This window comes from Ictalurus punctatus, chromosome 6, assembly GCF_001660625.3.
Source record: "Ictalurus punctatus breed USDA103 chromosome 6, Coco_2.0, whole genome shotgun sequence".
Taxonomy (NCBI): Eukaryota; Metazoa; Chordata; class Actinopteri; order Siluriformes; family Ictaluridae; genus Ictalurus; species Ictalurus punctatus.
In genome coordinates, this window is record NC_030421.2 from 17,822,205 (window position 1) to 17,835,300 (window position 13,096).

Genomic DNA, 13,096 nt, shown 5'->3' on the forward strand with positions numbered 1-13,096 from the left:
CCATGTATTCTGGAACCTCATCAGGTGTTATAGTAGAAGACTCAGAGTTGTTAATTTGGCAAAGGGAGGTAGCAGAAAGTATTGACTAAAAGGGTGCCAATAATTGTTGCACACTTATATTTAACAATTTTTATATATATATATATATATATATATATATATATATATAAACCTGTTTTGATTGCAATTATTTGATATCTATGAGAGCAGAGTATTTTTGTGAATTGTATTGAACAAAAGATCAAATGGTTCAACTATAAAGACAGCCCTCTTTGCTCATATTTACCAAGGATGTTGGCATATTGGCATATTACTGGAGGAACTGTACGTACACATCCTAGATAGTTTAAGCATAGTTTAAAAAAAAAAAAAGCTTTTATTTTTTACTTTTAGAATAATTTCAGTTATTATATTTATATAAACATAATATTTAGAAAAAAATTTAGATTTTTCTTATCTGCTTTTTTATTTCTTATTTCAACCTGTCTCTAGTGGAATATTTGTATTTTTCATTCAGCTGTTGCTTTTATAAACATTTTTTTTTTCACAGTAATATCCTTGCAAAGAATTTAGAGCAGGAATGCTTTGCAACAAAAAGTTGGAGCAGAGGTCAGTTAAGTTAATCAGCACGTGTCCTTTTCTTTGCTGCAGTCACGTACATCACACAGTATGGCTCAAAGTGAAAGTGGTGAATGAACAGACCCTTTATCTGCTTACCCTGCTCTCACAAATCTCTCTCTGTTTTTGCAGGGCCAGTGTGACCTGTTTATCTGCTTTCTGCAGTTGTTGCTCCTCCCGCTGCAGGGCGTGTGTGGTGCGCAGCTCCTGGATCAGCTCCAGTTGCTTCTCTATGCCTTCCAACATCTGGAACACACCAGATATTACATCAGTGCACAGCTGCACAGATTAAGACTTGACAAACGGTTGCTGAGAGAGACCCAGTCATCACATTCACATACATGCACACATTCAGAAGATACACTGTAGGAAATATAAGCTGGACGTTTGTCCATTTGATCATGTCCGGAGTTGATAATTCATGACTTATAAAGGTCAATGAAAACGTAGCACATAGTGTAGACAAATATTTCTTTCATGTACTCTTCTCTGTGTACCTGGTTCTGGATGGATCTGCCTCTGAGCAGCTTCTGTAGGAAAATGACAGCAAGCTCCTTTTCCTCGTCTCCCTGCAATATGTGTAAAAATTTTCCACATAGTGTCATGCTGTCTATAATGATATTATATAAAAAGAAGTTTAAAAAAAAATCTCTTTGCAGTCAGGAACCCCATTAGGTGTAAAAATATATGCACACAACCCACAGTACATATTTATTTTACAAACAAGCAATTTAAAAAAAAATATACTTTTTTTAAACATGTACAATAATATTTTTAAGTTAATAATAAGTTTTTTATTTCTTTACTTTTCATCTATAGAACCCTTTTTTCTAAATTAAAATTGTATTAGATGTCAGATTACATTATTTATGGGGATAACAACTTGAATAATGGTTTACAACACAAACAAAATGCTTCACGGACTCCGCTGTTATCTCATATGGGATATGCCATGGGAACTACACAGTCAGTCTTGTAAAAACAAGTTTTGTTTTTACAGGCAGTAGTTTTCCAATTGCCAAGAACATCAAGATGCTGTAAGGATAGAGTGTGTTTTCTCAGCTAGAACTGTGAGGGTATTACCTCAGGAGGCACATCCACTACAGGCGTTGGGGGACGAGGGACTGGTCTCTCGATCCTATATAGGAAGCGTAGAGGTTTCTTTTCCACCTGGACCTTCTTGTCTTTCAGTGCCTGCAGCAGATGTACTGAATGACTGTCTGCACTCTATATGCTCAAATAGACCATCTGTGCAGTTTAAGAAAACAGCATAGCACCTGTATGCAATGCTGATATACTCTTAGCTGGTAGCAGGGGTGGACAAAGTACTGAGAAATTATACTGAAAGTATAATATCAAAAGTATACAGCAAAAAAAAAAAAAATTACTGGAGCAAAAGTTTAAAGAATTCCCACTTTTAAATGTACTTAAGTATTAAAAAGCAAAAAGTAAAGAGAAAACAAAGAAATCAGGCCAATATAGTTCATTATTATTAGCAAAGTAGCCAAATGTACCTCAGCATGTTTCTTTCAAATTAGATGGAGTTCATGGCTACTAAGGAGGCAAAGGTAATGCTGCATTTTATATGAGTCTTTGCTTATTCCGACATATTGAAAAGTCTTACTGAGGTTGGGCCAGGAGCACTTATCCTCAATTTCCACACTGCATTGCACTGGCATGTGCACTGATCAGCCATAATAATGAAACCACTGACAAGAAAAGTGAATAACATTGATAATCTTGTTATAATGGCACCTGTCAAGGGGTGAGATATATTAGGCAGCAAGTGAACAGTCAGTTCTCGAAGTTGATGTGTTAGAAACATGAAAAAATGGACAAACATAAGGATCTGAGCAACTTTGACAAGGGTCAAATTGTAATGGCTAAACCACTGGGTCAGAGCATCTCCAAAACGACAGGTCTTGTGGGTGTTCCCAGTATGCAGTGGTGAGTACCTTCCAAAAATGGTCCAAGGAAGTACAACTGGTGAACTGGTGATAGGGTCATGGGTGCCCAAGGCTCATTGTGGTGTGTGGGGAACAAAGGCTAGCTCGCCTGGTCCAATCCCACAGAAAAGCTACTGTGGCACAAATTGCTGAAGAAGTTCATGCTGGCTGTGACAGAAAGGTGTCAGAACACAGTGCATTGCAGCTTGCTGTGTATGGGGCTGCATAGCCACAGACCGGTCAGAACACCCATGCTGACCCCTGTCCACTGCCAAAAACACCTACAATGAACATCAAGGAGCATCATAACTGGACCATGGAGCAATGGAATGGTCGTGTGTGTGTGTGTGTGTCACTTACATGGGGAAGAGATGGCACCATGATGCACTATGTGAAGAGGCCAAGCTGGCAGAGGCAATGTGATGCTCTGGGCAATGTTCTGCTGGGAAACCTTTGGTCCTGGCGTTCATGTGGATGTAACTTTAACACAAACCACCTACCTAAACAGACCAAGTACACCTCTTCATGTCAACATTATTCCCTAATGGCATTGACCTCTTTCAGCAGGATAATGAGCCCTGCCACACTGCGGAAATTGTTCAGGAACGGTTGGAGGAACATGACAAGGAGTTCAAGATTTGGCCTCCAAATTCCCAAGATCTCAGTCCAATCGAGCATCTGTGGGATGTGCTGGACAAACAAGTTCTATCCATAGAGGGCCCACCTTACAACAAGGATCTGCTGCTAAAATCTTGGTGCCGGATACCACAGAACACCTTTAGAGGTCTTGTGGAGTCCATGCCTCGATGGGTCAGAGCTGTTTTGGCAGCACAAGGGGGACCTACACAATATTAGGCAGGTGGTTTTAATGTTATGGCTGATCGGTGTATCATCAAACTCATACGGATGGCTATAGTCCTGACTACATTGTGCAGCATGAGAAGGTCACCACAGATGAAGAAAGATTCTTAATACTTGATCAACCTGATTGGATGCTCTAAACTGAAATGACTGGATGCGAAACTGAACCCATTCAATTGTCATATATCATACAGTCGTTCATGAAGAAGATGAGACACAAATGAGAAAAAAAGAGACATTCAAGATTTTTAACAAGCACTTTGAAGGTCTAAATAAAAATATAATGAGTAAAAAGTAGGGTTCTTTTCCTTGTAATTAGGAGTATAAAAATCAATTTCAATAACACTCAGTATATATATGTGTATATAATTACTCAAGTATCTTCCACCTGTGGCTATTAGAGAATGTTTAATGATCACTCTTTGTACTATTTTACAATAAAATAAAAATTTTAAAAAGTTGTTTTGCAATCTTAGTCACCTCAGAGCAGTGAGAACACATGAGTTATTCACACTGAATGAGAATATGACTAACAAAAATCAGTTCCATGGGAAAAGCATGCTGTTCCTCTGTTCTCTAACAATATAAAGACACGATTAAGGGTTTTCTTACCTGGTGAGTCTTCATTAACTCAATTTCCCTGCGGTCTGAGCGACTGATGAAGCCTTTGTTTTTTTTCGGCCTTGGGACTTTTATTTGTGGCTCCAGGACCGAAGGTGGAAGATCTGCCTCCAGCTCCAACAGACCTTTTACACACACACATACACCAGGAGATAAATAGTCTGCACTTGTGGGCCTAGAATCGAATTGCCAACCCTACGATTAGTGGACAACCCGCTCTACCACCTGAGCCACAGCCGTCCACTTGAAGATATGCTTGGAGTAACATCTTTGTAATGATATAGTCCCAAACATTACAGGTAATAAACTTTTATAGAACAGATTTAATTAATTAAACTAAATTATGCAAACTAATGAATTTAACTCACCATGTGAATGCTAATGGACAATTTTTTTTTTGTCTTCCAGTATGTTAATTGCAACAACATACTGCATTCTACCTTTTAGCTGGTTTGATTCTATAGGGAATGTGTATGGATTAAAACTGGTTTATTGAGTGTTGCTAAATAAATAAATAAATAAATAAATGACATATCAATCTGTTCAGAAAAAATTATCATGTTTGTGCTGTCACCCACTGCCATAGGGAGAAAAAGTGAACCTCAACCAGAGAATAGCAGATGGTGAGGTGTGAATTTATGGTATGAGATGAACCATTAAACAGTGACTGAGTGGGCAGAACTTCAGAGAAACACAATGTGTGTGAAGTTCCCTTTCAAAGGGAACTCAACTTTGTGTGAGCTTCACGCTGTGGGAAGGACCCTCGAGTGTGAAGCTCCCGCAACGTCTTGTTTCCTTCTCAGGGAACAGGGTTACATGTGTAACTCAGACAATTTCCACAATGTGAATCGCACATTTCCATGATGCACATAGTCACTTTTTTTGCATCGGGAGGCATCGTATCACAATGCATTGTTACACCCCTAGTGTTTATAGTATTGCAATTGCAGGACATGATCAATGAATTAAAGACTCTGCGAGGACATTTCCAGCCCTGCATCTATGTTTTCATTTGCTGACACACTTAAATTATGACAATGTGAAACCAAATTGGATCAAATAAAGAAAATTATGGAAATTATTTTACTCTGGGTCAGCCCAGACCAAACAAACTAAAAGGTGAGAAAACATGCTATGAGTCAGACTTTTGTAAGTCATTTTTCCTCATTTGTGGATCCTTCAGTTAGAATGCAAATTATAGCATATTATACAGCTGTATTCAAGAAAAATCGGTAAAGGTCCAGTTACATAAAACTCCTTGCTTACAAAGGTAAACAGCTAACATCAACAGTTACTTTTAATCCTTAACCATTAATGATAAGTTAAGATAATATGCAGTGGATAACATCACCTGGGTATTAATAACTTAAAGTTAAAATGCCACTGAAAATGATTATACTGATGCTCATTCTGCTTATTCTGAAGATTTTTCCAGCACACTTAGCAATGCTTGACAGGTTCCCTTTTAAGGTTTCCTCTTGTGGTCTCAGGGAGATTTTCCTTGCTACCATCACCTCTGGCTTGCTCATTAGGAATAAATCTAATAAATCTAATCTAAAGCTGTATCTATATTTGGATATCTGGGGGGCATGGTGGCTTAGTGGCTAGCATGTTTGCCTCGCACCTCTGGGGTTGGTGGTTCGATTCCCACCTCTGCCCTGTGTGGCTGGAGTTTGCATGTTCTCCCATTCAGGGATTCAGGGCTTACCTCCAGGTACTCTGGAGTCTTTCCCCAGTCCAAAGACATGCATTGTATGCTGAATGGCATTTACAAATTGCCCAGAGTGTGTGTGCGATTGCAATTGATTGGCACCCCATCAAGGGTTTCCCATGCCTTGTGTCCTGAGTCCCCTGGGATAGGCTCCAGCTTCCCCCATGACCTGGTGAATTTTGTGGCTATAAATACAATAAAATAATTTGAAGTACTTTTTTCTGTAGTTTGTACCAGCACCATGGACTCTAAAACAGATGTGTGCATGACAACTCCTGCAGAAAGTATGATTTTGATTTTACTTGCCTGCAATATTTCCAAACAAACTTCCTTTGTACTATTATAAATATAAACCAATTCATAATTTAAACCATCGTGACACTGGCTAGGATAACGCAGTTACTAAAGATGAACGAATGCGGTAAATGCATCTCAAAGACTTTTGTGAGCAGCCTGTACATTCCCATGCTAATGTGACTATTCTGTTGCATACTGCCAACTCAGTCTTTTTTTCTTGATGCACACCTCTACTCTGAACACATGAGACACGTCTGCTTTGAACCTGAAGAGGACTGAATACTTCTGTTTCCACTTTTTACCATAGACTTTTTTTTAAGAGGCCTGTAACTACACTAATCAGACCAGAAAGGTAAATAAATAAAGTGATTTCCTTTTCTGACCCCTCTTGTTCTCTCTTGTAGCTCTGTTCTCTCTCATCTGATGAGCATTCAGGTAAAAATATGGGTATTTTTTTTAATGCATGTGATTCTGCACTCTGCATAAGCTGAGCTGGTTCATGCTTTGACAACTGGACTTGCTGAACTATAGTCAGGTTTTAAAAACAAAAAAACAAAAAAACATTTATCAGCTCTGTTACAGTATTTTCTTCTGTGCTTGATTTGGTCCGGTGAAATAATTTGCTTGGTTCATCAGTTGATGACCCTGACTATACAATAATACACCCTGTACTGTAAAATGTGAACACATTTGCAAAAGAACACACTAGCTCTGAGCATTAGATATTAGGTGGAACCAATCAGTGAAACACTAGAGACCTTGGTAGGTGTCGAGGAAGTGGCTCTTGATGACGTCTCGTTGTGAGTGTCGATCAGGGAAGACTCCGTGGCGGGAGAGTGGAGCGTACGTCTGAGAGCTATAATCCACGTGCTCATTGATAATGTCCCGTTTCATCAACTTCCCTTCAATAGTCTTCTTATTTGCCATAAGTTTCCGCAAAGCTGTGACAGAGCAATTTAAATATTAACAACACGATATAAAGGTCTACTTAGACTTACATTAAATTTTAATATAAATGCATGTAATTATTTGCAGCATTAATTACACTACATTTTGTGGACAGTGAGCTACATATAGACTACTTTTATTTCTTTTGTTGAGGTAAACTTTGTCCGGTATGTGATTTGGTTTAATAAAACCCTAAAAAAAGAAACTGAATTATGCCAATTTTAGCATTACAGATGAAACGTTGAACTAATATAAACCTGTGAAGTGTGTCATTTACTTGGCTTTGGTAAGACAGTGTGTGTCTCTGGTCATGTGACCTTTCATTGTAACATATTCAGATTTGACATCAAATAAAATGAGTGATTTTAAAAGATGACATATGACTTATTTATCAGAGTTGCAGGTTTGAGTGCATGGAATTACACACAAGTGAATTTGAGATTGATTCACGAAATTGTCATCATCAAAATGTGCAGTGATTTGAGAGTAAATGATGAATAAACTTCAACTGTGTGGAAACAAGCTCCAGCCCACTCATCTCTTATAGAATATACATACCCCAATTTACTCTGTCTTTCACAGTTTCCTTTTTGATCAAGAGCCAATAAAATGAAACAAGTGAAATGGAAATTCAAAATAGTCAATGAATAAGTATGAAATTGAATTAGAAGTTACAAATTAGAAGTTACACATAGGCTTACAACTTGATTTAATGATTTTACTTGTTTCTAGGGTCAAGCTGATAATTGCATGCAATTGCTGAACAAACTAAAGTAACTGTTTATTTTCCACACTTAAGCTTTGACCTTCTTTGGGGAAAATGGTCAGAGGAGTGATAGTGACATAATTAATGTGGCCTTTCCTTTTATAGAGATGTAAGTGTGTATGGTCTTACAGAGTGCATAGTTTTTGCGTATTTTCTGGATTCTTTCTTCTTTCTCTCTCTGCCGCTGAGAAAAATACTTATCCAGCTTCTGCACTGTGACCTTGTCCTGCTGTGATTTTCTCTCCTGTAAAACCCGCATGAGAAGAGCCAAACGAGCCTCTTGTAGCCTGCAGCACACAAAGACAAACATATACACCAATCAGCCATAACCTTAATACCACCTGCCTAATATTGTGTAGGTCCTCCTTGTACCACCAAAACATCTCTGACTCATCAAGACATGGACTCCACAAGACCTCTGAGGGAGTGCTGTGGTATCTGGCACCACAGATCCTTTAAGTCCTTTAAGTCCATGACTTGTTTGTCCAGCACATCCCACAGATACTTGATCGGATTGAGATCCGGAGAAGCCAACTCCTTGAATTCTTTGTCATGTTCCTCAAACCATTCCAGAATGCGGAATTAAACAGTTTCTGCCCCTGAAAGATTTGGAGACTGGAATCCATGCTCTTGTAACATCACGTCTGGATTACTGTAATTCCCTACACTGTGTTTATGGAGCAATATAGGACTATTAGCAACATACTAGACTCTAATTTGGTGTTTAATTGAATGCTTGCTGTGTTCTGATTTACATAACACCATATAAGTGTTTTATATTATATATTGGGTTTAAAGGCAAGTATTTATCTTAGAGATGGTGGTCTAGACACTACCGAAAAACCATCTCGGAAATGTGGCGAACTATGGAAACCTTCCCAGTGTAAATACTGACTTTTGAATTTAAGTTAACATATGAGTGTAATTGCTTATGCAGCGTGAGAAAGAAGCCACAGGTGAGAGCCTGGAAGAGTAGCACAGAATGCTGTGGTAAGAGAACTGTTTCTCACTTCTCGATTTCCTGCTCTCTGAAAGCCCACTCCTTCCTCTCCATCTCATCCATCATCCTATTCCTCTTGTCCAGCTGAGTGAGATCATTCAGAGGTGGTAGTGTGGCCTCCCAGGCCCTCTTTTTCCTCGCTCTTTCGATCATCTCCACCTCGTCCAGGCCAGCAGGAAGCCCATGACCTGTACATACAATTCTTTTGATTATTTTCAGGTCTCAGAAATGCAGCCCAACCTCTGCAAACTCATTCTCTAGCACCTGGATAATATTTTGCCCCATAGGTGCACTGAAGTAGAATATATTATACTACTAAAAGTTAAGGTCTGCTCCTTTTCCTTAAAATGTGACTCAAAAGCCAAAAGTAATTTCATTTGTGAGGTTGGTGACAGTTTATCACTGTTTCCATTGCAATAGCACAGGGCTCTAAAACTTACAGACTGTAAAAAGGGTTACAGTCTAGTGTAAGACATTTGTGTGTGAGTGTATCTGTATGCATGATCATGCTAGTTTACATAGAGTTATATGCCAAAGTTTTGGCACCCCTGGCCTTCTGTGCATGCAAGACAGCCCAATATCTTATAACTAGAAATATTCTGCAAGGAAAAGTGGACGAAAATTCATTAAACAAGAACAGAAAGACTTCTATCTAGCTACAAAAAGCTTTTGCATGCTGTGAGGTCTGCTAATAGGGGTATAACTAAGTACTAACCGAGCAGGGTGTCCAAAATTTTTCACATGCCACAATTAATATTTATTTTTCTCTGTTTTTAAGATCTTCAAATATAAAGCAACTGTGCAATTTATTTTTATTTTTATTATTTTTTTTGCACCAGTTGTGTTTAATTCTTTTCACTTCAAAAAACAACAAAATATGTTATTTGACCTGGGGGTGCCCAAACTTTTGCAAACAAATGTAGGTCTTTATGTTTGCATACCCCAAGAGAATGGGACCAGAGTGAGGATTTCTGGAATCACTGCTCCTGGATGTAATATATATTCAGGGCTGTAAGGATCAGTCTGAGTCTCGCTGTCGCGGTAGTCTGTCTGAACCCCCACTGTGCGCTGGAAAGAGCTTTCCATCCACTCAGAGTCTTCTTGCTGGGCACTGTGGGGGTCACCTCTGCGATAAAATACACAGATCAGTCCATATAACAAATGAATGCAGTCAGAATCACAGAAACTATATAGTATATACAATATAGGTGTGATGAATATTTTTGTTATTTGCTTCCTTTCTATTGCGAAATTTGATTGACGCGCATGCGCAGACTCGCGTTCGTTGAGTGAGGTTTAATGGGGAATCGCTGTCAGGACGAGGTTTTATGTAAAATAGAATTACTGGCATGAATTTCTAACATTTACAGATAAGGATATAAAGATAAAAATATCATTTCTACGCTAAAGAAAACATGTCTGGAACACACACACACACACTCACACACACACACACACACACACACTGGAGATGTTGTGATAAGTGTCATGTGACTTACCTGGGTAACGCAAAAATAACATCGGGTGGGATCTGTTGAGCAAAGGGGATGAGTGGACTGAAGGAAGAAAGCAGGAAATAAAAAGGAAGAATTAATATGTGTGCTTCTAACAGAAAAATCTGAACCCAATTAAACAAATGAGACAAAATATTATACTTGTTCACTTATTTATTGAGGAAAATGATTTAATATGACATATCTGTGAGTGGCAAAAGTATATGAACCTTTGCTTTTAGTATCTGGTGTGACCACCTTGTGCAATAATAACTGCAAATAAACATTTGCGGTAACTGTTGATCAGTCCTGCACATCGGCTTGGAGGCTTGCACATTTTAGCTCGTTCCTCAGTACAGAACAGCTTTAACTCTGGGATGTTGGTGGGTTTCCTCATATGAACTGCTTGATTTAGGTTCTTCCACAACATTTCTATTGGATTAAGGTCAGGACTTTGACTTGGCCATTCTAAAACATTAACTTTATTCTTCTCTGACGAGTGTGCTTACGATTATTGTCTTGCTGCATGACCCACTTTCTCTTGAGATTCATACCACGACCAGATGTCCTGACATCCTTTAGTATTCGCTGGTATAATTCAAAATTCATTGTTCCATCAATAATAGCAAGTCGTCCAGGCCCAGATGCAGCAAAACAGGCCCAAACCATGATACTACCACCAGCATGTTTCACAGATAGGATAAGGTTCTTATGCAGGAATGCAGTGTTTTCCTTTCTTCAAACATAACACCTCTTATTTAACCAAAAAGGTCTGTTTTGTCCACATCCGTCCACAAAGCATTTTTCCAATAACCTTCTGGCTCGTCCACATGATCTTTAGCAAACTGCAGATGTTCAGCAATGTTCTTTTTGGAGAGCAGTGGTTTTCTCCTTCCATCAATGTCATGCACAGCATTGTTATTCAGTGTTCTCCTGATGGTGGACTCATGAGCATTAACATTAGCCAATGTGAGAGAGGCCTTTAGTTGCTTAGAAGCTACTCTGAATTCCTTAGTGACCTCACTGACTATTACTCATCTTGCACTTGGAGTGATCTTTGTTGGTCCATCACTCCTGAGGAGGGTAACAGCGGTCTTGAATTTCCCCCATTTGTACACAATGACTGTGGATTGGTGGAGTCCAAACTCTTTATAGATGGTTTTGTAACCTTGATGCCTTGATGCCTGATGAGCATCAACAATTGAGGTCCTCAGAAATCTCCTTTGTTTGTGCCATGATACACTTTCACAAACATGTGTTGTGAAGATCAGACTTTGGTAGATCCATGTTTAAAAAAAAACAAAAAACAGGGCGCTCACTCACACTTGATCGTCATCCCATTGATTGGAAACACCTGACTCTAATTTCACCTTCAAATTAACTGCTAATCCTAGACGTTCACATACTTTTGCCACTCACAGATATGCAACATTAGATCATTGTCCTCAATAAATAATTGACCAAGTAAAATATTTGTTTCTCATTTGTTTAATTCGGATCGCTTTGTCTACTTTCAGGACTTGTGTGAAAATCTGATGATGTTTTAGATCATATTTATGCAGATATATAGAAAATTTTAAAGGCTTCACAAACTTTCAAGCACCACTGTATATAAAATATGTCCTCTAAGTTGCAATTATCTGTCATGTCATGTGACGTGTGCCATGTGAGGATATTAATATCAGATCATCTATCCATCCATTCTCCATACCACTTATCCTACACAGGGTCGCTGTGGAGCCTGGAGCCCTAAAGCAGGGAACTCGGGGCACACCCCTGGACGGGGTGCCAACCCATCACAGGACACACACACACTAAGGACAATTTGGAGATGCCAATCAGCCTACAACGCATGTCTTTGGACTGGGGGAGGAAACTGGAGCACCTGGAGGAAATCCCCAGAGCACGGGGAGAACATGCAAACTCCGCACACACAGGGCAGAGGCACGAATCGAACCCCCAGCCCCAAAGGTGCGAGACAAACCACTAAGCCACCGTGACACCCATAATATCAGATGAACATTAGTCAATACTCAGAGTTCCAGATAGGATATTGGATGTGTGCATTCCTAATTCCCACACAATACCACAAGAAGAACAGTGTGGTAATTGCATTGAGGGACGATGACACACACACACACACACACACACACACACACACACACACACACACACACATTTGTATATGAGTGTACTGAGTGTATATGTTATATAAGGTTACCGTTTAAAATACTTCCAGCGATCTGCTCCAGAGATGTCCTCAGGTTTGGGTTTGTACAGCTGAACACCGGGCAGCACCCTGGCAAAAGAACACACATACAAGCTGCTGCAGAAAGTGTTCACCACATCACACACATATACAGAGCGTGTGAGGAATAGTTGAGAGTGTTATGCAGGGTAAAACATAATATATGTTTTACTGAAATATGTTTTATACAGTGTGGAATCTGAAACCGTGTGTTCCTCTTTGATCACAGAGTAAAAACGGTTTCACTGGAAAGAGACAGGTACAGTATGTGTGGGTATGTATTGTACATTTCCTTTTAGGATGCAGGTACAGGAAATTGTGTGTGTGTGTGTGTGTGTGTGTGTGTGTGTGTGTGTGTGTGTGTGTGTGTGTGTGTGTGTATATACCCTGCTAGTGTTTGCAGTGTCTCTCTTTTCTGCTCAGCATGTCCTCTCCAGCGGCGGTCGATGAAAGCAGGAACAGGATTAGCAGTATGCAAGCAGAGTGTGAAACTTGGGTGGTGTGGGAGAATACTGAACATTGAGTTAAACTCGGGAACCTTCCTCTGCATTTCGACACAGACACACACACAAATACACACACACAAA

General features: G+C 39.3%; 1 protein-coding gene across 1 annotated transcript in view; it reads right to left on the reverse strand.

The window, feature by feature from the left end:
- cfap91 (cilia and flagella associated protein 91) overlaps positions 1-13,096 on the reverse strand; it is a 25,857-nt gene that overhangs the window by 10,005 nt on the left and 2,756 nt on the right. The window contains exons 3-13 of the mRNA XM_017469631.3: positions 12,896-13,053; positions 12,483-12,560; positions 10,268-10,324; positions 9,710-9,894; positions 8,779-8,956; positions 7,898-8,055; positions 6,813-6,995; positions 4,038-4,171; positions 1,702-1,812; positions 1,116-1,187; positions 718-864 (exon numbers count right to left, since the gene is read on the reverse strand). Coding sequence (XP_017325120.1) covers positions 718-864; positions 1,116-1,187; positions 1,702-1,812; positions 4,038-4,171; positions 6,813-6,995; positions 7,898-8,055; positions 8,779-8,956; positions 9,710-9,894; positions 10,268-10,324; positions 12,483-12,560; positions 12,896-13,053 — 1,461 coding nt within the window. The remainder of the gene's footprint in view (positions 1-717; positions 865-1,115; positions 1,188-1,701; positions 1,813-4,037; positions 4,172-6,812; positions 6,996-7,897; positions 8,056-8,778; positions 8,957-9,709; positions 9,895-10,267; positions 10,325-12,482; positions 12,561-12,895; positions 13,054-13,096) is intronic.